Source organism: Electrophorus electricus, chromosome 16, assembly GCF_013358815.1.
Source record: "Electrophorus electricus isolate fEleEle1 chromosome 16, fEleEle1.pri, whole genome shotgun sequence".
In the NCBI taxonomy this organism is placed as follows: domain Eukaryota; kingdom Metazoa; phylum Chordata; class Actinopteri; order Gymnotiformes; family Gymnotidae; genus Electrophorus; species Electrophorus electricus.
In genome coordinates this window covers 7,541,666-7,567,740 of record NC_049550.1, presented here as the reverse complement: position 1 = coordinate 7,567,740, position 26,075 = coordinate 7,541,666, and the positions used below count along the sequence as shown (strand labels likewise).

At 44.5% G+C, this 26,075-nt stretch overlaps 1 protein-coding gene across 2 annotated transcripts in view; it reads right to left on the bottom strand.

Annotated features, from left to right (window-relative positions):
* Window positions 1-23,677, bottom strand: part of LOC113576364 (VPS10 domain-containing receptor SorCS1) — a 119,148-nt gene extending 95,471 nt beyond the window's left edge. For both annotated transcript variants that reach the window (XM_027008405.2, XM_027008406.2), the window contains exon 1: window positions 22,762-23,677. In XM_027008405.2, the coding sequence (XP_026864206.2) occupies window positions 22,762-23,523 (762 nt within the window). In that variant the 5' untranslated portion in view covers window positions 23,524-23,677. The remainder of the gene's footprint in view (window positions 1-22,761) is intronic.
* Between the last annotated feature and the right edge of the window lie 2,398 nt (window positions 23,678-26,075).

Genomic DNA, 26,075 nt, shown 5'->3' with positions numbered 1-26,075 from the left:
CACACAGAAGACTAAATGATACTGCATAATTCCCAATAATTATTCAGGCTCTGCGGAGGTCCTTCACCAAGGCCTGATCTAAGCAGCTTCTGACGAACCAAATTCAAACACAATCTCATCAAACCCCTGACACCAACACCGCGTGTCATGCTATGTGTTGAAAGAAAGACTTTTTTGTCCTGTAATATATTCCTTGGCACTGAATAATGAGGATCTGATGAAGTTTGCACTCTGAGCTCGAAAGCCTCTTGTTGGGGTTGTTAAAGCAAATCGGCGGGGCTGAGGTGGCTTCAGTAATCACATACTTACGGTTGTCACAAGGCTTCAAAATGGCCTGTTGGTGATATTTTTTTATTTTATTTTGACATCTGACAGTGACTCCTCTGTCAAACAGGCACGACTGACAGCTGCATTTTGATGCACGGACACCGCTACCGTGAATGTGTGACACTAATCGCAGAGCCTTGGTGAGCGTGGCCGCAACCCGGGAAAATCGGTAGAAGCTGATGGCTCCTGCCCTTGACACAGCTCTAGAGAGACAGTACCTGTACTTGCTTAATGTGAATCATTTTGGGCCAGAGCAAATGTCAAAACATAATGACTGCCAGGCCAATGAATGAAATACGTCTCTTAATCCTGGAGCAAGGCTCATAAACCCTGAGCTATGCAGCGATTTGACCAGTATAGATTCCAGCACCGCAATGCGCATGCCAGGGCCATTCAAAACCATATTCGTCCCGTCAAGCATGATTGAGCCCGTATACACCCCATTAGGAATATTCCAGAAGTGATTTTCCCTCATAAATGTCATTGATTTGAGCGTCTTGCTCTTTCTCGTCTTTAATCTCAGTCATATTTTCTTCACCACTGACACCATCGTCAGCCTGTGATCTACGCTTGGGCTTGAAGGAGCTGGTACCATTTGCCTGCAATTTTCGCTTTAACAGAGAGAGCATTCTCCCAGCCTGAATCTATGGATTAAGTGAAATTGCCTTTCCTGTACAACTTTGGCCACATTCATTTGTAAAATTGCTGATGTCCTTGTTTGTGAAAGCATGTTAGTTTTATAGTACCCTACTTCAGCAAAGCACTGGTGCTGCTGGTGCTAATGGTAAAGCCTCTCTATGAGTTCATTGCCGAATATACACTCAAATGCATGCACACCCACACACACACACACAAACGCATACCGAGACACCTAAAATGCACCTTGCAGTTTGAAACCATTTCCACTGAGGCGTCCTCTGCTTTATGAAGAGTGAGACACAATTACTTAGGCCAAGCACTAATACTTTCAGGTTTCTCACTTTGCTGAGAAGTAAATTAACCCTTCAACTCCTGCGTTTAATCTGATTTAAGATCCACCTTCTCCTCCGGATGTCTTTCATCACTCTGCACCATAACGACATGAAAATCTGGACCCGATCGCATCGTTACCACCTTGAATGTGCAATTAGTGGCTGTTCTTTGCGTGCATATGCCAATTACTCTCAAACGTAATTTTAGTTTAATTACAATTGCTCTCAAACATAATTTTAGTTGAATTACAATTACTGTCAAATGTAATTTTAGTTTAATTACAAGCCAAGCTGTCTGCCACACGTTCTGCCACGGAAAAGGTGGGATCAATTGCAAGACATAACTATGCATGGAAAGGTAAGTTTAAAGTAACAACACACTTCTTCGCTGTGACACATAGAGACCGAATAACACTGTCTAATGTGCCGGTGCTAATGATGCCCCTTGTAGCACTCTCGTAGTGTGAGGTTGGAAATGACACGTGTCAAATTCCAAACTAAAGTCCCTGCCTCACCTTGACACTCAGTATCAAAAACATGAAGTGCCGAAACCACACGGTAATGCGTACGCACACATACAACACAAGCACACACACGCTCATGCGTGCAGTGGTGTGTTTGTCAGACAGAGGAAAGCCAAGAGTGTTATGAGACTGTGTGATAAACATTCCCAGTGTAATCCCATGGGGACCTGACAGGCCCAAATTAAAGGAATGGAAAAAAAAAATATCTATAACAATAAAACACAAATGACTTTGCAAAGAGAGTTATGGGCATCAAGGAAGAAGTAAGAGTGGACAGTGTGATAAGAATGGAAGTCTGGCAGTGCGGGAAAGACTTTGAAATCAAAAGGTTAATGGTATCTGAATGACAGCGCTGAAGCTGATTAAATCACGTATCTCTATCGTTCATCTGTTCTCTAATCCATCTGAAACCGACAACAGCCAGTCGAGCTACCTTGTACTGCAGAATCTGGTAGTGGAGAAGTTTAGGAGAAAGGCTTATCTTCAGACTGCTTCGTTTCATGCTGTTGCAAACAGCTGAAAAATGTTTGTCAATACGTCAGAATTACCTGCTTCAGAATTAAAGCACTGGCAACGATACCACATATGGGACTGTACTAGTATCACTTGTTAACATTAGGCGTACCATGCATTAACACTAACAGAAATTACATGCACCTGCATACATGTAAAAGTCTAAATAAGATTCTTTGAAAAAAGGTTGGTGGTAGCCTAAACTCAAACTACTGTTTTTTGGATTTTTTTTTTTATTTTGGAGGGGGGGGTGGGTATCTCTCTCCTTCCTGCAGTAACATATTGACCAGCTGCCCAGATTCAATCATGAGCAGAGACACGCAGCTCCACGGCTGATATGGAGGCAGGCCCTGTTGGCCCCCTCCACCCTCCCACCTTCCTCCAACCTTCACTTTGACAGATGGAAGAGGGAACTACAAGGACTACGACTTAGAGATTGTCAAGTCCCAGTTGGGTGTGAAAAAAGGCTAAATAAATAAACAAATAAACAGCTTGTGTTTATGAAGGTCCCTTTCATCTTAGCGCGCTGGCCATATGCACGGAGTTTCAGCTCTTCGTAAAGCTGTCACTAAAGCAAAGCGCGCTTTGTGTTGGGACATTAAAGAGCTGCGTGCACACTTTCAAGGCTTGGGCTGGGTGAAGCCCGGTGCAGGACAGAAACTTCGACAGGAATTTCACTAATCGGGTTGGGGTTAAAGAAGGTCTTCTCACCAAATGTCCAATTCTGCCCCCGCACGCCCAAGTGCTCAAATGCTCCACACAGTGCTTGGAAACAACGGCAGGTGTGGCCTGGCCTGGTTTTTAAGGGAGCTCCGATGTTCTTTCTCGGAATTTAGCTGAAATAAAAGGCTCCATGGACGTTAAAAGGCTTAGTGGCGAAGCACTCACAGAAGCCATTAAGTGAATTTGATAAGCTCCCACCACCCAGTGTTTCTGATGTTATTCCTGTAAAATGTGAATTATAGATTAATGGCTGGCGTGGCTGATCATTAGAACTAATTTACACACACACACATTCTACTAAACTGTAATAAATTATACAAATGCAATGATGGAGATATGTGATATTTCCATGAAGAGTTCATCACCACACCGGCAGCACCGGTCGAACCCTGCTGATTCTTATCATAAAGAGACATATTGCTGCTGACCTAACAGATCTTCCTCTGATGCGATGCTGCTAGCAGAGCGAACTGGATTTTTTCTCAGGGAAAGAGCTTCCATACTAATAGGTACCAGTCATCAACTCTGTGGCTATTACTTTTTTGGCTTTGACTTCCATGATGTGCAATAAACTTGAATTAAGACACTCCAGAAATGATGGCCCGCTATGTTAAAAGCAATTAAAAAACCCAGCTGAAAATGACTGAGAAGTATGCTATATCCTATCTAAGAATGATTGTTGTATATGTATCGAATCAAAAATGTTTAATATTGTTTTAGATTGCCATACCATTAGCTTCTAAAACAAAATAACAATAAAAGAACTTCTATCTTTGCAACCCGCATACATTCACCACAAACAAATTCAGATACATGGATAGATGGATAACACTACACCTCTGCATTTTTATACTGAGATTGTGTAACCATAGCTTCTGTCTTAATTAATGAAACACGAGAGATACAAGAAGGAGGAAAAAAAAAATCGAGAGAAGGCGAGGGAGCGATACCAGTGAGCCGGGCCTCTTTTCATCCTGCAGTGCAGTAATTTTGATTTACTTCGGATCAATGCCACCCTCTCCAGTCTCAAGGATCAAACATGATGGGAACTAGCTGGAGGAGAACACCACCCTCCCCCCACCACCCACCCCTACCCCCGCCCCATTCTCTTTTCCTAACGGAGTCCTTCGACAGTGGAATACAGTAATAAGCCTCTCCATTTGAACTAAACAGGCTCCCTGGTAGCAGAGGAGTCCCCGGAGCAAGGGGAAAAGCGCGGCGGAAACCTCATTAGGTACAATATCGTGCTTTTTCCTACAGGCCCCCATCAGGGAAGCTGGAGCCCTGGCAGAGGGCAGGCACAGCTGGGCAGCGAAGGACAGCAGTCAGATGAAAAGACGGAGGGAGGAAGGCGCAATCAGAGAACACGGCCCGCCGGATGGGCCTTTCTTGCTCAAGCTGTAGCAGGAGGCTTTTCGGAGAGGAAATGAAATAAGATGCAGTGCTGCAAATTTCCGGCGGGGGGGGAATGGAAGAAGAAGGAAAAGTAAAACTGCTCAAACCAGCACTATTTAAGAGTCCCTGGTGGAGAGCAAACACTTGCATACGCATACAAACATAAAGCTTCTCTGCTGATAAAAATAGATAACTTCAAACAAATACATGCCCAACAAACATTACAGATTTGTTGGGGTGGGGTGGGGTGGGGAGGAAGTGCGACGATGCCCTCTCTCACTTGTCCATAAAAAGCATTCAGACAAATCTTCATTAGCATGTAGAGCGAGTGGGTCCAATCCGTCGAGGGGTACTCGGCGCGGGCCCCTCCCGAGGAGAGATGTTGCATAATTGCACCACTGCACGAGGCGAGTGTGGACTGTGCTGTGTTTACAGATCGACAGACATCCTCAACACAGGCTTGAGGGGCAGAGGGACACACTCCAGTACATGAAGGGGTCGGACTGGGGGGGGCGTGGGGAGAACCGACACGCTTGTCCACTTCTGCTCGTGTGACTAAACTACGTCTGTCCGCGTAAGCAAGAACAAGAGGCGGATGCAGACTAAGCAAAGGAGCTGCAGTTTGCTAGTTTATCGCCCATTTAATATGTTTTGGAAGTGTCTCGGAAGGCTGCAGAGATGTTCTAATCACGCGCGGTGCCATCTGAAAGCCAGGAAAAGTGTAAACATCTTTTGCCACCTAGGCGCTCTAGCATAACTGATAGGCTTATTTTTGAAAGTGCTAAAAAGCATGCGCGAGACACGGATCTAGGTGTCGGCAGTCAAGGAAGAAAGTCGTGGAATATTCTGCACACTCTAATCATCCCTGGAGCCAAGATGCCGTTGCCAATATTAACCGTAGAAGCACTGTGCTACTGTAGTAACAGGTGCCGAGAATGGAAAAGCGCTAAAAGATAATGCTAATATACATATACAGATCTATATAAGATCGACATAAGATTTGTGTAGTATATAATGTTTGATGAATTGGGTCTGAGCACTGGGTGAAGCCCATCCTTGAAAAAAGAGAGCTTTCTCTGCGTACCCCATCTCTCTCAAAAGCTGGGTTTGTTGTGATGTAGGTGTTTCGGTTGCACACCCACATTCTAGAAAGGCTGGTAGCGAGCACAGCTGATGTTCAGAATCAGGCTCTTCGCTGTGCCTTCCACTCCCATTCCCAATGTCACCCCAGCAACTCTTATGCAATCGTACCTTTAAATGAGTACAAAGAGGTCAATATATCACATCCTGTCTATGCAGCAAGTGCCCCTTAGGCGCTCCTGAGGCCTTTGCCTGAGAAAAAGGTGCTTCAGTAGTAGCCCAGAAGGCTCAAATAAAACCTCCACGTCACCAATACCTATTCCTTGCTCCTCATTTTCCACACTGTATTTTTCCAGGGGTTAGGTGCAAGGACACAGCAGCCAATCAGTGAAAGAAATTGTTCAGTGATCACCAAAACCTGGACCGGGTTTGGAGTCAGGAGCCAGGAGTATGAGGGATATATTGTAATGGCATGGCGGTCCCACACCTGCCACCTGGAACAAGTCTACAGTGAGACATCTGGCAGTCCTGAATCCACTTTGCACGCATTTGTCATTCAGCGAAATCACACAGGTAGCAAAGGTCAATGTTTAGCGCACCTTAGGCTTCACTTGTAGGAACTGAAGACTTGAACTTTTCAAACTGCTGAGAAACCTGGAGAACAATTTATTTGTCTGCATCCCAATTCACCCTTAAACTTCCTGTATTTTTTTTTATAATAATTACCTCCAAACATGCTGATGTATGATGATTTATTGTTATTAATCTACCATTGCTTGAACAGTTGGATGTTTGTTCTTTCCATGATTGTGGTTAATATCTGTGATATTATATGAATACATCTTTGTATCTATAACTATATATGATGTTCTCATTACATGATGTAATGTGAATAATTGACTGTTATGTGGTTTAGTGGCTTTATGAAACACCAACAATAGAGCACAACACTGACAATTGTTCTGTTTTAGCCTTTTGCCTACATCAACTTCCCACACAAGATTGTCAAAGCTTTCACAGGCTTCACAGTGTTTAGTGCCGCGTTTCGGCTCGTTATGTCTTAATTGAATCAAAGCCAGTTGTTACATGGTTAGTTATTCCATGCAGAGCTCTGAGGACCTGCAGGGAAATCTCTGCAGAGTGGGGTCTGTGTGAAGGGGTGGCCATGCAAACGTGTGTGTGTGTGTGTGTGTGTGTGTGTATTTGTGTGCGTGCACGTGTGTGTGTGTGTGTGTGTCTGCGTGCGTGTGTGTGTGTGTGTGTGTGTGTGTGTGTGTGTGTGTGTGTGTGCGCGTGCGTGTGCATGTGCGCGTGTGTGTTGTAGAGAACTGAGTGTGGTGTCTCCCCAGCTCTGCTGTATCTCTCAAGCAGCCCAGCCTCGCCTTCTGCTGGTGCACTGCTCGGTTTCCCACAATGCCAACACCGTTGCCGTCAGCGAAGCAGGGATAACGCCTTCTTTACACCCTGCCTTAAAAATGCCTTTTCCTTTGTCTTGACAAGGCCCGCCTTCTGTCCGGCACCTGAGTTATTTAAACGATTGCGCACAGCATGACATCTTATACAAAAATATAACGCTTTAACCTCTTGAGTCTTCCCGCTGAGACTTGAATGTAATATTTAATTTTCAAATTAACATGCATATTTTATTCAGTACCAGCTAACCATGTAACTTGGTGGGAGCGGCAGCTCTGTAACATCTCATAGTCAGATCCCCATCTCTCAGAGCTGGAAAAAAGGTTCCTCTGCGTCATAAATGCTTCGCGCGGCAGTTCGTGCCCTGCATTGCAGCTGCGCTCACAAGCCGTCACGACGACTGTTACCGATCTCCTGGGTTGCCCCCACCCCTTCCCTCCCCCCTCGTTTGGAAGTGTCGGCTCCTCACGACCGGGCCCGACAGCCGCACCGTCATCCTCGCCTGCGGCCACCTCTGTCGCATCCCCCCCGCGCCGGCGCCTAACCCGATTCAGTCAGGCACTGACAGTTAAGAGAAGAAGATGCCCGCTGGGGGGCTGGGGGATGACGGCACACTACGCAAACATCCTTCCTGTCCCCTTCTATTTTTTCTCCCCCTCTCTGTTCTGCTCCTTCTCCTCCTCGGTAAAAGAGGTGGGAGGGTTGGGCGCGAGGTGCCAGGTGTGCAGTCAGATGCAGGGTGAGGAGTTGGGCGTGGAGGCGGGTCGTGGAGGGACTTCTTTGGGCCCTTCTCCCAGAAGCGTACCTCTAGGTCTCCTCTCATCTCCTCGCTGTTGTTTACAGCGATCTACGGCGCCTCCGCCGGGGACCATTAGCAAAGACAGATCTCAAACACACAGACAGAGGACACGTGCGGAGCAAGTGAAAAGTCCTCACTATCAGACTCACAGGAATAGTGTCATGACCTCCACTAGAGGCACATGTGAGATGAGCAAGTTTTTGCATCTTGATTTTTAAGGGCAGTACCCAGTGCAGTTTGCCCAAGAACCATATATGTTACACAAATATCAGCTTATCGAAGATTGGTAGATTAAGGAACATGCTTGAAGCCCTTGTAAGCCTTTTAATGTCCCTCCTTCCCCAATATGAAGATATCTTGCCGATCTGCCTCATTTGTTAAAGTTGCATATGCTATCTAAAGTGACAATCTCTCTTGCTTGACTTTTCACAGCTCCTGCCACTGCCATTCCCCGGCTGCCGCCAGATGCCACGTTCTCTCCCAAGCAGAGCCTGGGGTGGACTCACGCGTGTCCAGCATGAGTTTGAGCCCTTTGCCATCGAAAAGAACAGGCGCATTATGTGGAAGAGTACCATGGTCATCTTGCTCTAGGCCTCTCTCTCTGCTTTTTGTCTCTATCCCCCCCCCCCCCCCGTCTCTCTCTCTCTCTCTCGCTCCCTATTTTTTCTCCATTTGATTATCCATGTCCTGATTTACAGCAATCAGGCAGCGGAAGGGCGGCCGAGTGACCGACAGCCTTCAGCCATCCACTGACTTGCTCCAGCAGTGGTAGGAGTCAGCGCGGAAAAGGACCCTGCTGACTGGACCTCAAGGATCATGGACACGCCGATACAGAAAATAATAATTCATGCCCAAGCAGGATTGCTCAGAAACAGTCCTGGCGGCCTTCTTAGTGTTCAGGCAGCTTACGCAGCAGTATAGCATATCATTATTGGCCTAAGAAAAGTTCAGGGCGAACAATGACCCAAAAGAGAATGGCCAGGTGGGTTAGAGTGAGATATTCTAAATGTAGCACTTCATCTGGGATTAGTTCTTTTTTTTTTGTCTTTGAATGGCATCAAAGTAGCTTGCAACAAACTGTAATCTATATTTTAGTAACAAGTTTGTCTTTCCCCTGTATTACATCAAGCTTTTAAAAAGTGCGGCGGTGCTAAACATTTTATTGTGGCGTGTCAAATGTCCATCGCAGGTTATCAAATCAGTCATGTATCATTTCAGGCTCTCCACCTGCTCATTGGGCCTGTGTGGGTTTTGGAGAGTTTTTTTTATTACTCCTGGGTCTTGCATCACCCTCCCACCCGCAGCCGCAGTGCCATCTGCTTGGAGAATGGCGCTACCTGGGCTAGGGTTTCTCTGTGGGTGGCGGGCCGGCCCTGGCACAGAAGCCTTGGCCAGGTGCCAGGCGGGGTCTGGAGAGTGCCATTCAGACGGGTGCGGAGTCAGGATGGCAGCACCCTGGAGATGAGGGGCAGTGGTGGGTGAAGGGGAATGGGCAGCAGTGCCTGCTGACACTGCCCAGGAAGCAGCAGAGGGCAGCAGGCAAATCAGAGGATGGAACATCCACCATGCTGATCACCCACAAGCCAAAGAGCCAATCAAAAGTGCATTTTTTTCATTTAAATTAATATTCTTTCTCTCCATTTAAAGACCATCTCTCTGTCTTATGTAATATATGCCATTTATATTGATTTTTAGTGTGTGTGTTGCTCAAGCTGTCATGCAGATATGAATCTGAGGTATTCACATATCAGATGTCAAAAATCAGTCTAAGGGCCAATTTCCCAAACCCAGATGTAGCCTATGTTTAGCCTAAGACTTTCGATTCCTAAAAATTTCCGATGATGATTCACCACTGAAAACTAGGCTATAGTTGTCAAGACAAACACAGGATGTATTATCAGTCTCACATATAGCATTCAAAGAGGTCCAATGGCTGGCCTCACCAGCTGGGCTGGAATTGAACAATCTCTTTAAAGTAACTGGCTATTTGATCTTTTATTCTCATTTATAGTATTTTTATTTTACATAGCACAGTATTAATAGCCATAAGACTTTTTTTTTTTAATTCTATAAGAAGAGGGCTCAGCACTGAACTAAGATTAACTTTCACCATCATGCTTTCATCAAAGTGACAGTGTTCCAAACACCTCTGTGAGCACCTCTGATTTTATCATTAGCTCTAAGTATTTTTCTTTTTCCTCAAATTGCTGAACTCAATTGCCACTCAAATGACACATCTGCCAGTGCAGTGTAAGCTTAGCAATCCCTGGTTTCAGTAGATGATGAATTGGACAAATCAATGAATAATGCAGAGTTGCACCAAAGTCTGCTCCACTGGGGGACTGGGGAAGCCTGGGTAGCTCGATACAGAGGCTTCATGGTGCATGACCCGCCGATGCTGTCCAGCTCGAAGGGAACAATGCAAAGGATGAAGGTGTGAAATGACACGGGGTTGCATGCCATTTAGCTGTACATTCCCATTAGCTGGCGTCAACCTGCGGAACTCGCTAAAAAAGGTTACTGCTATCTTGGAGCTTCCAGCCGGAGCCAAGAGGGGATAGGTGCTCAGGAGTGCAAAGTGACAATATCGGACTGGCCACAACTGGGCTGTGGACAGTGGTGGTGGTGGTGGGGGGCTTTTATGTGCTCCTCTCTGGTGACATGTTCCGTAGAGGATGATGGGTGGAGGTCCTACCTGTTGCCACGGAGAGTGAAGTGGTTGGTTCGATCACTTCCCATCCTCAAGCAAGGACCTAATGATCAGTGGGGGCCTGTTGTGTTCCAAGCTCTATCCAATTCATCATTCCACCACCTGCACGTCCCCCTCTACTTTACATATAAATTACAGCGAAAAAGAGTTGTGTGTGTGTATGCATAATGGTGGGGGGTGGGGTGATTAAAGCGAAGTCTGTGTGTGTGTTGGGGGGGGGGGGGACGACGACACTCATTAGTGCCACCTTTATTCCCCAGTCCATCCTTTAATATGCAACACCATTAGGTCAGTGGAAATGAAAACTGATGGGAGGAGCGATGAGGGTAGGCAAAGACAACTGTAATTATCTCATACCTTTGATCAGCTCCTCGGATGCGTGTCATTAGCAGTAAAACTTAGATCTCTTGTTACCAAGCACATTTCCATGTTTAGAACATCATTATATATTTCCTGCTGATGCATTATAGCAACCCGATTCCTCTCCAAAGCTGCGAAACCTCAGCAGTCGTTGTGCAGTCAGATTAGGCCTGAGCCTGTCGTAGCCCTGAAATAAATGACTGGTTAAGGAAGATAATCAACCCCAAATTACCCAGTGCTGCCAAGAGCAGGGTGACACGTGCTTGATCAAAGCCCAGGGTAAGAATACCGCAGTCGGCTAGTGCCGATGAGATCGCTTAGGTAAACGTGTTTGGACATCGGCAGATGCAGCAGGGACTGCCAGATGTCTTCATCCATCTCCTCCGCACCGTTTCAAAGACGTTTCACGCAGATGGGCAGTGCCAAAGCCTGACGCGTCCCTTGGCCCACCGCTTCTTCCTGCGCACTAGCGCTACGCTACCCACCGCACTGAAGAGTGACTGTAGTTCCTCCGCTGTCAAAAATTAAATGACGACTGGAAGGAGAGGCCGACTATGTACAGGAGACTCGGGATCCAAAAGGGGGAACAAACACTTTTCAGCATGATTTATTCAATTCACACCTGGCTTTGATATGTTATACGTTCAGCAAGTAAAGACTTATAGCTCAACATGGCAGCTGTTTGATGATTTTCAATGGAATCTTTTATTTCTTTATCAACTGTTATTTATTATTAATAATGCTTTATTCAATCAGTTAATAGACTTCAGAACCTGAACAGTAATTTAATTTAAGAATGAATTTAAGAATGAATTTGTAAACATAAGCTATAGAGATGATGTTTTAAGCCTGCTCTCTTAAAAAAGGCCGTGTGGTTTTTTTTTCTGTTACATGAGCCTAGTTTCGGTGACGCACACTGAAAAAAAGACTTTGAGTTACTACAAAGCACTTCTTTCGTCCCCGCACCATTGATTAAAAACGTCCACGGAGCAAAATCTAGGCGTTCAGCTTTCAAGCCATTTGGACCAGAGAAACCACGGCAGGGCTGGCTGGTTTACGATGCATGGTGAGTGCAGAATGAATGGAAATGCTGTATGTGAATAACAACTCAAGAAGGCGTCAATTACACCTGCAGGACTGATTATCCTTTTCCATGCACTCTGGTGCTGTAGCGCGCACCTTGTCTCTTATAAATACATATAAATGCACACGCAAACACACACCATCCATAATCTACCTCTCTCTCTCTCTCTCTCTCTCCCTCTTTGTTCTTTTTCTTTTGTACTGGATCTCAGGACGGCATCATGTACCTCGTAAAAAATGACGATCAATGGATCGATCCCTTGCTCGCCTTAAACTATTTTGTGGATGCGTTAAATCGTTTCAGCCTGGGTTTTAACTCCTCCCTGTAGCTCTCAGCCTTGTTGACTGGCCGTTACTTTTGTGGAGTGAGGTCGGGAACGAGCACATCTGAGACGGCGAAGAGTGAAGTCTTGCAATACAAGTTTAAGTGCACCCTTTAGCATTGCGTACCTATTGCAATTCGTATTGGTACTGGCATAGACAAATGGCAGCTAACTGCTTTAAAAGAAATCTATACTTCTAGAAATAAAGTTAAATGGGTATTTATTTATTAATTAATTTATTTGTTTCTATATTTAATTGTGTGTGTGAGGGGGTGTATATGTGTGTGCATTTTATAGGGTGTAGTGAGTTTAATGTTCCCAGCATACCTTCACTGTTTTACGGGGTTTTCTGTTTAATTTGTTAACTTCCACCCAACGTTCTCTATCTGCTTGAACGAGCCTGTGGGGATGGTAGGGATTTGATATCTTCCTTAAACATTACTGTTCAAAGACAAGGCTCCGGCAGAACCGCCAGAGCGCTTGAGCCGTCAGATCCTGCTTCATTTTCATCACACTCGCACATTTTCGTTTTTATACAGAACATGATGTTCCTCACTAATTTTTTTAAATACCAAATGCCTCCGTCTGTGCTGATGGAGGGGGGACAGACAGTGGGCACAGGCAGGAAGTATATGTTGGGGAATTGAAGGGTGAGGAGGTCCTGGTGGGTACAACCTCAGAGGGGTAATTAATAAGACAACACCCACGTGATCTGCCGTCCGGTCTGGGGCATGCAATATCCAAGCTGCATGTGCACGGTTCACTTTGTGTACAAGCACATGTTTTACCACCAGTTTTCCATGCACCCCTCTCTAGGGACACCAGTGGCAGCAGCCGAGGTGGGATAAATATTCACTGGTTTGCGAGTGTGTCGGTGTTTTGTTCACAGGACCTGAACAGCTGGTTTTTGATGAGGGTGAGCAGGACGTTGATGATGATGATCAATACTGCAAGCCCACATTGTCAAGCGCGGCATCAGTGCCTCTATAGCACTAATCGAGGTTTGCACTGATCTTTGCCCACTGTGCTGCAGTGATCACTACATACTTGCTATGGAGAGTTCATTTAATGGCGGGACCGGTTAATAGTGTTTTTAAGCATATAGATTTATACGAAATAGTTTTTAAGGGACTTGAGGGAGAAACTTAGCACACTGTTATTTACATTTTTCCTCATCTTAGTTCTCACAATTATCCCAGATCTTGTTAATGCGTTTTTAGATGGATTTTCTACTAAACAGAAAATGAATTAGTTCCCTCCTTCAAATCAGCATGAACACGATATACCGTATGCTGATAACTTCCCACTAATTTAACATAATATCCCACGCTGATCCTATAAAACACTGGCATCTTGTCGCTTAGCGCGGCCTTCTGCCACGGTCAAAAGGACAGCCCTGCTTAAGCTGTTTCTCTCGAAGCTTCTCAATTATCTCAGCTGAACGTCTCATCTGTTTCACGGCTGTGGCTCGGCCATTGAAACAGCATTTTCATCTGTTCCTTCACTCATATTCCTAAGGGTTACAGATTGCACAAGATTCAATTTGTCCCTTAGAAATGCACCCAGCAGCCCATCTGTGGCCAAGAAGGGCTGAGATGGGCCTTTTTTCCCCCCTTCACTGCATTTCGGGGCAAGGAGACCCTCGGCTCGCCACGGCTGACAATCACCCCGTCAATCTGAGTTACTGGGGAGGGAAAGTGGGGGGTTTGGATCTCAGAGGAAGCACATTATGCGGATCTTCTCTGTACCTCGGCCAGCCTCTGACCATCAGTCTGTCTGCTGGAGAGGAACAGGGGCACTTTATCTGTCAAGAACGAAAGGGAAAAATTCACAGGAGGCACCGATCATGCGAGAACCAAACCCAACTTGGTGTGCTCCGATTGTTGAGGTTCACAGGAAGAAATGCTTTCCTGCCTATTTTATTTAATGTATTAATTCTTACCTGCCTTTAATATGTCACACACTCTACAGCTTCCGTTTGTTTCTGACAGACAGTTGCCCACCTCTAACACCATGTTGGCTCTAGGTTCTCATTACACTCTACGTCCTAGAATGGGTTGGAACTGTCAAAACATGTTTAAGTATTCAAACATTTAATTCAAATACTAAAAGGCTGCAAAAGCAGCTATTTCAACGTGACAGTGATTTGCAGGTGTAATACTGCTGAAGGAGCAACGGGGGTCTTAATAATATATCTTTTCAACAAGCTTTGGTACGTCAACTTAGATTGTGGAATAAAATGTCGTTTGTGCAAGAGCAGTCTTCTTTCCTTTCCTGGCAATCTTCAAAGCATTCAGGTGAAGAATGAATGAAAAGGCACTCTTTTAAAGAATGAATGAAAAGAAGCGAGGTCAGTTCTGGCTCCTTTAAAAGAATGAACAAAAGTACATAGTAATTCCTGAGCTATAATCTGTGGGCTATTTGGAGACGATCCAGACAACTAAGGAGAATATTTCGCATGATGCAGGTCACCAATATCGAGTGTGGACAAAAACCAATCTAGCAGAGAAGTGTGAGAAGTGTGAGCCGAGAACATCTCTGTTTGTACCCAGGACCAGAACCAGCTCATACCTTTGATCAGTTCAAGCTCACGTTGCTAATTTCCCTCTCATAGTTAACCATGTGAACTGGGTCACTGAGTTTTACTACCATGCAGTAGAAGAATATGAGCCTGGCCAAAGGAAATCTCTCAGTGCAGAAACTGGCTGCTAATGCAATCCAAGTTGTTTCTAAAAAATAACCAAGCAAGCAGTTTGTTAGCATAAGAATCACTTTATTCGCCAAATTTATTAATTTAACTTCGTAGAAAAGGACAAGAACATGTATTATGCAAGGAATAAATGTACAATAAAAGTTCAATACAAAGACTGAGACCACATACACATATAACACTACATTGAAGGAAAGTCAATCCTGCTTTTTTGCTATTTGAAATGATATATACAGGCTAAACAGTAATCCATACACTTTCCTGTGCTCAAGTTTGTATGGTACCGGTGACACTCTGTATCGATACCAAAAGTCTCACCCTACTACCTGTCATTCCTGACCTAACAAGTACAGATGGACCAGACACACAAGCGTTGGTGTGGAGCTTCTATTAAGACCTTGGTTTAGATCTGTTCTCCACTGTGATCGAAGTGCCAAGCTTCAGCAGCTGACTTGAGACAGTACCCTACAGAACAAGGTCAAAGGTTGTCAAGGGCCTACTCTCTGATTGGTCACTACAGTAGATGTGCACCAACCGTTACACATGACAATAGCACCGGTTTTCTAAAATAGTTATCTGCTGACTTTTTTCATACTAATTTAAAAGTTTCATCAATTTGTAAATATATCACCAAATATTATAAGCTCAAGATAAACCTGTCTGCAGAAATACTGTTTGCTTCACTCTGTCTTGCCCATTACATGGCAACCCAAAGGATGGGACCCCTCCGCCATGAACAAATAGGAGGAAAATGGCAATTAATGACCATACCCAAATTAAAAAGATGCACCCACCACTGGAATCATTTTTAATGTTTGCCATTACACCATTACTCACTTCAAACATTCTACTTGGTATGCACAGCAAAGCAAATATCTTTTAATTAAAGAGGGAAGGAATTGTTCCTCTCCCTGTGACTGATCCTTATGGATGCTCTGTAAACAGGCCCAAATAATTACATTTTCCGCCTCCGAGAAATAGAAATCAGTATATCCATGCATGATATTGCTGTGGGTCTTACAGCGCATTCCACAGTGAACCGTATCCGTGTGTGGTATGTGTGTGCTGTTGTTATTCGGTATTGTATTGTGCTCATTTTGTAATTCTTTCCAGGTATCAACATTGACTCCTGGGTCTAGGAGTGTCCTAGTTCAATGGGATCTTGGACTCTAACCTACTGTACTGGCTAGGCTGCACTGTATGAGTAGATGACAAAGCACTTTTGTAAGTCGCTCTGGATAACAACATCTGCTAAATTCCATAAATGTAAAAATGTAAATGCGCGAGTGTGTGTGTGTGTGTGTGTGTGTGTGTGTGTGTGTGTGTGTGTTCTGAAGTATCAGCCACTTGTACAGTCAATCAGTAAATGTGGCTATAAATTTCTTTGGTTGTGTTTTTATTTGGGAGTCTTGGACATGTACACAGATGGGTCATTAGGGGTTTTCACACTCTGGTTTTCCCAAAGGTGAAAGCAAAAACATCATTCAAAATGCTTTTCCATGCATACATTATTTGAAAGCCAGGACATCTGGTGGAAAAGGTGTTTTATTTATCCATAAAGATTTTCTACTGTGGACTATGCTGTGTAAAATTATAATTACAGGACAATTCTTGCATTTGATTTATATTTTAAATTATAGACTTAAGTAAAGACGTTTTGTGTGTGTGTGTGTGTGTGTGTGTGTGTGTGTATGTGTGTGTGTTTGTTTTTCATGTTTGTTTTCTCTACTTCACAAAATTAGAGCCACTCGACTATTTAGCACATACCTAGAGATTTCTTAGCACATTTAGCATCGTTCTGGGCTATCCCACTGTTACAAAATCAGTCCTAATTGATCTTTAACTGAACTCCTGATAAACACCCAAGCTCTTTGTTCAAACACCAGAGGACAAACACCCACTCTTTGAAGGTCCGTCCCATCCACTAAAGCAATGATGGCAGAATAAGCTCATCATCACTACTGCCAAATATTATAAGTTTCTTCACTCTGAAATGTCAACGCTTTGATTTTCTGGCTTTTATTTTCCAAAGTGCACTTTATTTACAGACATGCCCTTTTGTTTGAGACTCAAGCTAAAATCTACCCAATTACATCTTCCTGCCCTTCAAGTGTAAACCAGGACCTTATACTTTTATTAGCAATAGTCCATATGCCTGTATAAAACCAAGCAGAATATGGGTGATCAAAGTTAAACCCAGAAGGCAGAATTTAACTGTGTGAAGTCTGGAACGCTACTTGTACACATTCACACATCACAAAGCAGCGCTGTCTATGCTGGAATCTTGGATAGAGTGGAGCTCTGAGTTACAGTGCTCGGATGTGCTGCTACACATCGCCACTTTCCCACACTGCAATTTAGCCAGTCCCCTGCATGCCAGGGCCATACAGTTGTGCTTCAGACACAGAGCAGGCTGGAAAATAATTGCCCTGCTCTGTACAGCGTAGTGGGAAGAAGTGAGTCTCGCGAACGCTAATCCTGGGCCTTCCTTGGGGGGCTGAATGCTTTTTGTTGCTCTCAGCACCCTCTTGGAAGGTTAACACTTGGGAAATGAGATTCCTGGCTTCTAGCCAATACAAATGTCCATTACGGATTAAAGAGTCTTTTTTAGAAGAAATTCCTGATATGAGCTGAACTAATAGAGGAAATAACTCCTTTGTGGGTCAACATGAGGGGAATAATCTTCCTGCCTCAAGTGAAAATCCTAACTGGATTTTTGTTTGTTTGTTTGTTTGTTTTGAAGATGGTCAATAGGGAAAAAGCAGCAGTGAATTACCTGTGTATTATATTAATATAAATCAGTTAAAATGTTGTGGTCGGTCAAGCTCATTTGAATTCCTAAGAATCCTGTGTTGAAACACCTGCCTTTTCAATTTTTCATGATCTCTGTATGAACAATTTTTCATACTACTCTTTACTTCCTTAGCTTTATATCCAGACTCAATTCTCACCTTATTCACATCCTCAGACAACAATACACCTGCCCACAGGGACTGAGGGCAGCAAGAGGACCATCACTAAAGTGGGTCTGTCATAAAACCTTGTGTGAAGTCATCACACATAGCTGTGACCTCAATAATCGTTTCCAGGCGTAGTGGCTTCCGAACCTGCCTGAATGAAAGCCACACCTTTAGCGCAGTCAGACGTTAAGCCATACGTCTGCTTTACAATTATGTGCCGTGGCTGAAAAACGAGGTGGCATTTAATTTTGAATGGAGGCTGTCTCCACGTACTGGGACGAATCGCGCTGAAGAAAATGCCACACAACACCTGGGTCTTATCCAAGGCTGCTGCTAAATTGTGCCTTTGGTTACATGACCTTTTTCTCAGAGGGTCCGGGCTGCCCGCGTAGCAGCTGACTCCGTTCGGCTGGAGAGTTGGAGCCGGATGAGGGTCCGAGTCAACCGGGGGAGCTGTGGGTTGAGTGGCAGATGGGTGCTGTGTTGCTGTGCGACAGGGGCAAGGCACGTCGGACCCTGTCCGGGCCTGCGGGCAATTGCCCCGCGACCCGGTACGCCCGCTGGGTCGCAATTATCTTAGAACATGAAGAGTGGGCCAAAACAGTGGGCTCGGGGCAATGATGAGGAGATCGTGGATGGCATGGCTGGCACGGGCTTCGGCGATGAGCCGGCTGGCACCAAGCATTGATGGCTTTGGAGGGAGAGGGGACGAAGGAGATGGCACACAGCCTGGCTGTTATTTGGGGAAAACCGTTTGCATTGGGGTCTTGGGTCCTGCCGTCTGCCTTTGGAAATCATGACAATTTCTGCTTTATTCCTTTTGATAATTAACCTGAATTGTCCATGCCATCCTAGAAATTCATGTTGGCTGAGCGTTTGCCCTTCGGTGTAGTTGCTGAGACAACAATCAGAGGCAGAGGGTGCTCGGTTTCAGCTTATAACAAGCCTCAGCAGGAGGAGGTCAGCATGCGTTTGGCTTATTAGGACTTTTCGGATAGACTCAAATCAGATCTCAGGAAGACAAGGGCATTGTAGGCAAATCCATCATTATAAAGCGGGGAGCACTGAACACTGAACATAGAACACAAAAGTAAACAAGGAAACTAGGAGCTAAACACCAGGGGAAAAAAGGGTCTATATATAGACAGCAGTGACATATGTAACAACACCCAAGTGCAAGTGGTGAGAAGGGGGCAGTTTCAGGGCGGAGCCAGAGGATCAATCAGGAGTGGAGAGGCGTATGCAGAGACGGAGACAACAACCTAAATGTAACGCCAAAATAGCAAAACGTAAATGTAGTGGTAAAATAAAAATGCTCCAAACCAGTGGGCGCTTGCCTCCAGCAGTCTGTGACAGCGTGTTAGCTTCACCTCTGCACACTCACCTGCATTCGACCTTCCTCCTCAACCGACAGCAAATCCCTGAGCCAATAAGCCCCAGCAAAATCTGGCTCATCACAGCGGTATGACCAGACAGCGCCGATCTGAACACTTCACTTACTGCTTTAATAAGAGTGACATAGAGGTAACTTTATGTACTTCTTGACATACTCAGTTCACCCATAATACCGTTCCTTCAATTCCCAGCAGATGAAGAAGTGATGTGTGAACAATAACAGCAACAAAACTCAACTTCACCTCCCTCATCTACTTTTCATCTATATAATAATAAAATTAATAGATTTATAAGTAAGAAGTACTTGTATGTAGTACACTGAATGCCACAATGGTTGAGAAAGGTACCATTCTAATTTATGAGTTTTTAAAAAATGTTTTGAAACCCACGTTGCTGAATGCTTAGGCAGCACTCAAACTGGGGAAAGATTGATGTCAAACAGTCATGCAAAGATGTATCTTGAATATGTATCTTAAATAAATAAACAAACAAATATATAAATCCAAATTATTTTCAAGAGAAAATATCTGGTGGTTGTCCTTTCTATCCAGCCAGGACCTCTAGTGATATTTGTCTTCATTTCCACTGTTTGCCGAATACTTTGCGAGCTCCCATTTATATGAGAAAATGCGACGCTCGTGCCCTTAACCCGCCACCCAGTGCTGCTTTTCTTATGCCTTGCTTTTTCCGTTATTTCTGTTTGCTTGTTTATTTATGTTCAGGAAATCGGCTATAGTCTGAAACAAAAGTTTTTGCAAGGGCACAACTATGGCACCACAGTTTTTTAAATTAAATTTTAGAAAAATAAAAATAAAATAAAAAGTTATTCTGTTGAGATAATTATTTATTTCCACTGTATGCATTTTAGTAAACGAGTTCAAGCAACTGGGTTAAAAACAAAATCGCTTTTATTGTATTATTTTATAACAGCTGTGTCCGATTATTCTATAAGCGAGAGCGCTTGCCCAAGTGTAAAGACGAAAGGCAAGTCCAGTAGTCGTCTGGGTCAGCTGATGTCACCAGGACATTAAAGAAAGTGTCCCTAGTAACAGCTCGTTAACTTCTATCGTTTGCACTCGGCGAAGCACCTTCATGTCTAGCGCTAGTTTGAACGTTTGGAGCTGTGCTGACTGCAGACGACAGCTCCTTTCAAACTATCCAATTAGGCACATTTTTAGCTTTGCGGCATCAGACCTGGTCTCTCTCGTTCTTTCGGCGCTTCCAGCTTACACGCCAAAAGCGGCCCGAAATAGACGTTGGCGCCATGATGCCGTGAGCCGTTCTCGTTTGTGTGACAGCTGGTGTTGGTAACGCGATTCACGGCGTTGAGGTGAACTTCACGTGATCACCTTTACATTATTTGCCCGCAATGGACAAAAACCCTGCTTCACCTCCCACGTTTAATCAGCCAAACCCAGTCCAGAGATATATGCGTCTCCCTGCCTGTGAAGACTACGCCCCTTTCTTCCGACTTGTCAGCATTGTGGGATCAATATTACATATTCAGATAATATGACAAAATCACTAATGTTATATTAACACCGTTAAACCGGTGCACGCATAGTTTAACAGCGATTGGGGATGGGGGAAATACCTTAAGACATGCATAAAACCCTGGCTGTCACAGGGGAAAAGCACTAAAGATGTATGTGCTCTGGCACATCTTAACCTATACTTTCAGCATTTCAAAATGAAAGTAACAATCTGCAATTATTAAAAGATTAACTTTGGGGGGGGGGGGAGCACACGACAATTCAACTTCTGGTCAGCGAGTCCTTCTAGATTCAGTGTGACAGTGTGCAGTGGAATCTGTGGAGAGAAACACTCCTCCTGGGCATCTTCACGCATGTGTTCCATCTGGCCCAGCGCAAGCGTGTGCGCGCGAGCGCTGTGGATGTACCACGGTGTGAAAGCAGCTGCCGGACCCCACCGTGAGCTGCAGATGGACTGAGCTGGAGCCGCTGCGCGCACACTTTTGCCTCCCTGCACTAGTACATAAACAGTTGCGATGTTTACATAAACACCCAGAGGCTTTACCCCTCCATTAGTCCTCATTTACATTCACGCGGGACGCGGCCATTAAGAACCGCGTCTTTTGTTTTGCGGTGCATCCGTGCAGCCCGTAATACTTCCTGCATCTCTCTCCTACCCATTATCCTCTGTAACAGGACTGCCTATTTAACAAGAAGTCCCTTTTTATTCACTCCATTGTGCGCTTCCCATCTATGTCTCGCACACTAAGATGGCGGGGGTGGGAGACCGGTCCGATAAAACTTCCACTATTGAATCCCTCTATTCACAGTGCAGTGGTGGGAAAATTCAATTAAAAGGTGCAACAACAATGGCAGTGAGGCTTTAGACCGCTGAGAAGCGAGCACTGAGTTCTGCAGCTGGTGAAAGGCGAAGGTGATACGTTTGGTGAGCTCTTACCACAGATCTGAACTAAGCCCCTTGACTGTAGGACTGAGACTCACTTTAAATAAACAAGGTGCTTAAAAAGAGGGTTCGATGACCTTGAATCTACCCCATAAGCACGGACATCTCAACGTTGAAAAAAAAATTGACAGAGAGACCGTACTGTAAGAGCAAGCAAACTGTCTGAAATTTCTGGTGGTTAAGCTGCGTATCTTTACAGTTTGGATGCTCATGGACGATGGAGATGTGGCATAAACTATGTTAGAATCCTACAGCAATAGCTAAAAGATGTTAGTAAAGGTCAAAGAAGTTACAGTGTGATCACTAGTCAGAGGTCAAACCTATAAGCAATAGCAGGGTACCTCAATAATCCCAAAAGTAGAAATAAACAATAAAATACTTGTTAGTCAAAAATCAGTGGACATGCATGAGATCTTGCTCTGTGTTAAATGCTCTGACACATAAAAATATGTATTATTTAACAAGTTGGTACATGTCAACATACCTACTCTAGAAAAACGTTGTCTGATGCTTTCCGTAAGTCAGGATGAATTGAACGGATGTGAATAAATTAACCCACTGAATGACTGACTGATACCTAATCTAGAACGAACTACAAGCAGCCGTTGGACAGCACCAATAAAGAAGCATTACCTCGCTCAGAATGCAGGACGACTGCAATATCGAAAATAAAGGCATGTATTTCTTGTTGCTACGTTTGATTCGGCTGCATACAAAAATGATAAAAGGTTTAAGGTGCTCTACTTGTCAAATCGAAAATAAATCGCAGTGGGACATATAACACTAGCGCCCGAATCTTCTCACCCCCTCCCATACACGCGCGGGAGCGCGCGCGCGCGCGCACACACACACACACACACACACACACACACACACACACACACACACACACAGTGCACACGCGCACTTCACACCTACATATAACAGACTACACTGCTGGTTAAAATCTGCAGCGCGGTGTGCTTGACGTTAAAGTAATTCTTCAACTCCATACCGCTCCTCGGCCGACAGACAAGATTAAAGTAACTCATTTACTTACGCTGCTGTTTTGACCAGACCAGTGCACCATGGCTTGGTTATGAGCGGAGTCTCCGGTCAGGGCGAAGGTAGAGCTAGTAAGTTTCAGCTCTTCCTGTCTGGCACTGGCTGCTTTCCTGTCCTCCTTATTCCACCTCAACTCAGACCGAGGTGCTCTGCGTGCTGCCCGCGCCGTGCCGTTCTCTCGCTGGTCACCCGCCCTTTCACTTTGATTTGGTTGGGATGAATTGGGGCCGTTGTGGGGTTCCAGCGTGTTCCTACGCACTCGCCGTTTGCTGTTTTTATTAGGCGACAAGAGAGTTGAGACGATGTGCGCTCCCCGTACACCTGTTTGTTCGTGACCGTTAATTTTGGGCTTGTAAACTTTGCCATGGCTTAAGGTTGACTCCAATTTGTCGTGTGCCATTGCCTCGTTAGAGCGAAACCTGCCTGTATTCCGTTTTCGCCTTGAGCGAACATATTTCCCTTCGCCAGCAGCGAAGCAATCGCCAGTCTCAGCTGCGCAATCGGGCTCCCCGCTTTCACCAACGGACGAGCCGAAAGATGCTTCCCCGTCTCCATTTATGGTAACTTCGCCTCCGGACCCTGTTGCAGAGTCATGAATGTCCATCTTAAGCAGTAACTCCTGTAAACGCCACTTATTCGTCTGCTGACATGACCTGCAAGTTATCTCTGTCTTGGTCACCGGCATGAAAGCGGGGAAAAACAAAAATAGGGCGCAAAAAACACCGTACCAAATTGGACAAAAACGTATCCTCTCCATCGTTAGTTAAGTCGACACAGACGCTTGGGGTGCAGTCCGTTTCTTCGCCCTCTCTCTTTCGTTTTAGTTATTGATGTGCGGCAATGGAACTCTTCTCACAAGTTGCGCGAGTGCACTGCTGCTTGAGCTGTTGTGAAAAGTGCTTCTAGGCGAAGCGGTCCAAGTTGAAGGATTTGATCAAATGAAGATCCGCGCACCGAGGGGAGGAGCTCGGCGGAAGGGAGCGCGGAGAGGAGCAAAGGGATTTTTTTTTTTTTTTTTTTTTTTGACACGCCGCACTAATCTTTTTATTTGGAGGACCCGTTATGTTGCCATGTATTTCAAACGCATTTTAAGTGTACTGCATACATTTCTTCGATTTCTCTTATTTTCCAGGTTATGTAAGAACGATGAGCTGTCTGTGAAAGTGTCAAAAATTAGCATTTCGAGTAGACTACAGAATTATTATGAGCCTGCACGTGAGCAGGGTTTACTAAGCGCTATTCATGAGTTAATGGATCACAAACAACTGACAATTTTCAGTGAAGGATGTGTAACTTAAAGTTCCATTTTAAATACATTCTCCACATATTTGAAATAAACCAATGGCATAGCATTTTCAGCAGCTAACAGGCTAGTAGAATAGGCGCAAAAATAACATTCGGAACTGACACATTATTTTGATCGATGATTGAATTACAAATATTGTGACTGTAGACCTGACAACAATCATTCAACAGGCAATGTAGGCAACTTACTTAAAACCTATAGCCAGCAGTTGCCTATATACCTCTCTGATCACCAAGCATTATATCCAAAAGAAAATATTTCCACTATTGACCGCTTTATATTAACTCATAAAAAGGTTTTGCCACTTTAAAAGTAAGAGACACTGATAAAGGTGTATAAACAGTATAATCCAGCTCAGATATGCCTGTTTGTCTCTTGTGCTTCAGCGATGGAAAAATTTCCACTTAAAAGGGAACATATCCCTGGGGATTTTCACTCAACCAATGTCAATAAATTGAGGAGTGAGGAAAGTTCACCTCTCTCTCTTTCTGTCTGTCTGTGTGTGTCTCCATTTCTCTCCACCTGTTTCATTGTTCCTGACCAAATGAATACTCTTCATGACTACAATTGAAAGATAAACAGAACAAAGATTTTTCCAGTCTAACTGGAAAGCAGATCTTGTCAAGAATCACTTTATTTCATTTTTGCAGTGCAAAGTAATGATGCTGCATTAGTGTACTATGTCATTTCACCAGTCTTGTACTTTTTAGCCATTAAAAATTGATTTAGAAAAAAACAAAACTAACAAACAAAAATCCATCATTCTGAATTGACATTTTTGTCTTCATGAATGTTAAATGATGTCTTGTGTATACAAGACTGTATAAATTGTTTGTGTGTGTGTGTGTAAGTGTGTGCACACATGTACACATGACTATTCATGTAACTTTCTCTCTCTCTCTCTCTCTCTCTCTCTCTCTCTCTCTCTCTCTTTGTCCTTCCATCTCTCTCTCTCTCTCTCTCTCTCTCTCTCCCTGTGCCTATGAGTTAAACCCCCTGACTTGTCATAGTAGAGGCATTAAAAACGATTAACAGCTGCACAGGCCCCGACTCACAGAATTAAATAGATATATTGTATTGGATTAATGGTAATGCTATGGACAGGCCTCCAGAGCTAGGGGGTCACTCATCATCCATGCTCGCCACTCCAGCACCCCCCCCCCGACTCTCCATGGACCAGCCTTAGGAAAATACCACAGCCCATCATTTCATCTCCCCTTCATCCCTCGGCATGACATCTCAAATCCCCTCCGCAGGAGTCCACACTGTTAAAGAGCGATTTGCACCTACACTGAAAGTAGCGGTCTATGCAGGGCTGCCTGTGCGGCCACGCGTTTAGGGGTGCGTGCGTTCCTGGGAGTGCCAGCCGTGACAGGTGGTGCTCATGGAAACTGTTCTGCCTCCTACCTCCCTCCACCCCCTCCGCTGGCTGATTATCTCAGTTTCAATCTCCCCAGACTGTGTCCCCCATCTGATTTACAGGGATAAAGATGTCATACAGCACTGCTCTTCGAGAGTAACGTTAATTTTGCCATGTACAGTTGGTCAAGAACTCTTGTGCCACTTGTCGAACTGACAAAGGCAAGCAATGTAGTAAATCACTTTGGTCACTGCTGAAATGTGCTATTCTGAAGTGATACACGAAGGTGCCATTGATTTTGGGGTAATTTAAAGCTTCAATGATACAACTATGAATCACCTCTTTTTTGCGGTCCAAAACAGTATCCAGGTCCTCCTCTAAGCCAGGGCATACCTTTAATACTGAACTATTCACCAACAGGTACAACTCCAAATGGGTTCAGTACTTTTCACTAGGCTTGACACTACTCAAAAGTGGGCTTTTTTCTGTATTCATCTCAGTTTCCTTAGGTAACCTTCTGTGACTTGAAAACTAAATGGGACACACTGGCCAAAAAGACCATGTTCGCAAAATGAGTCAATTTCACATAGCAGCATTTGTGAAAAAGGCAATTACCTGCCACACATTTGAGCAATGACATAGG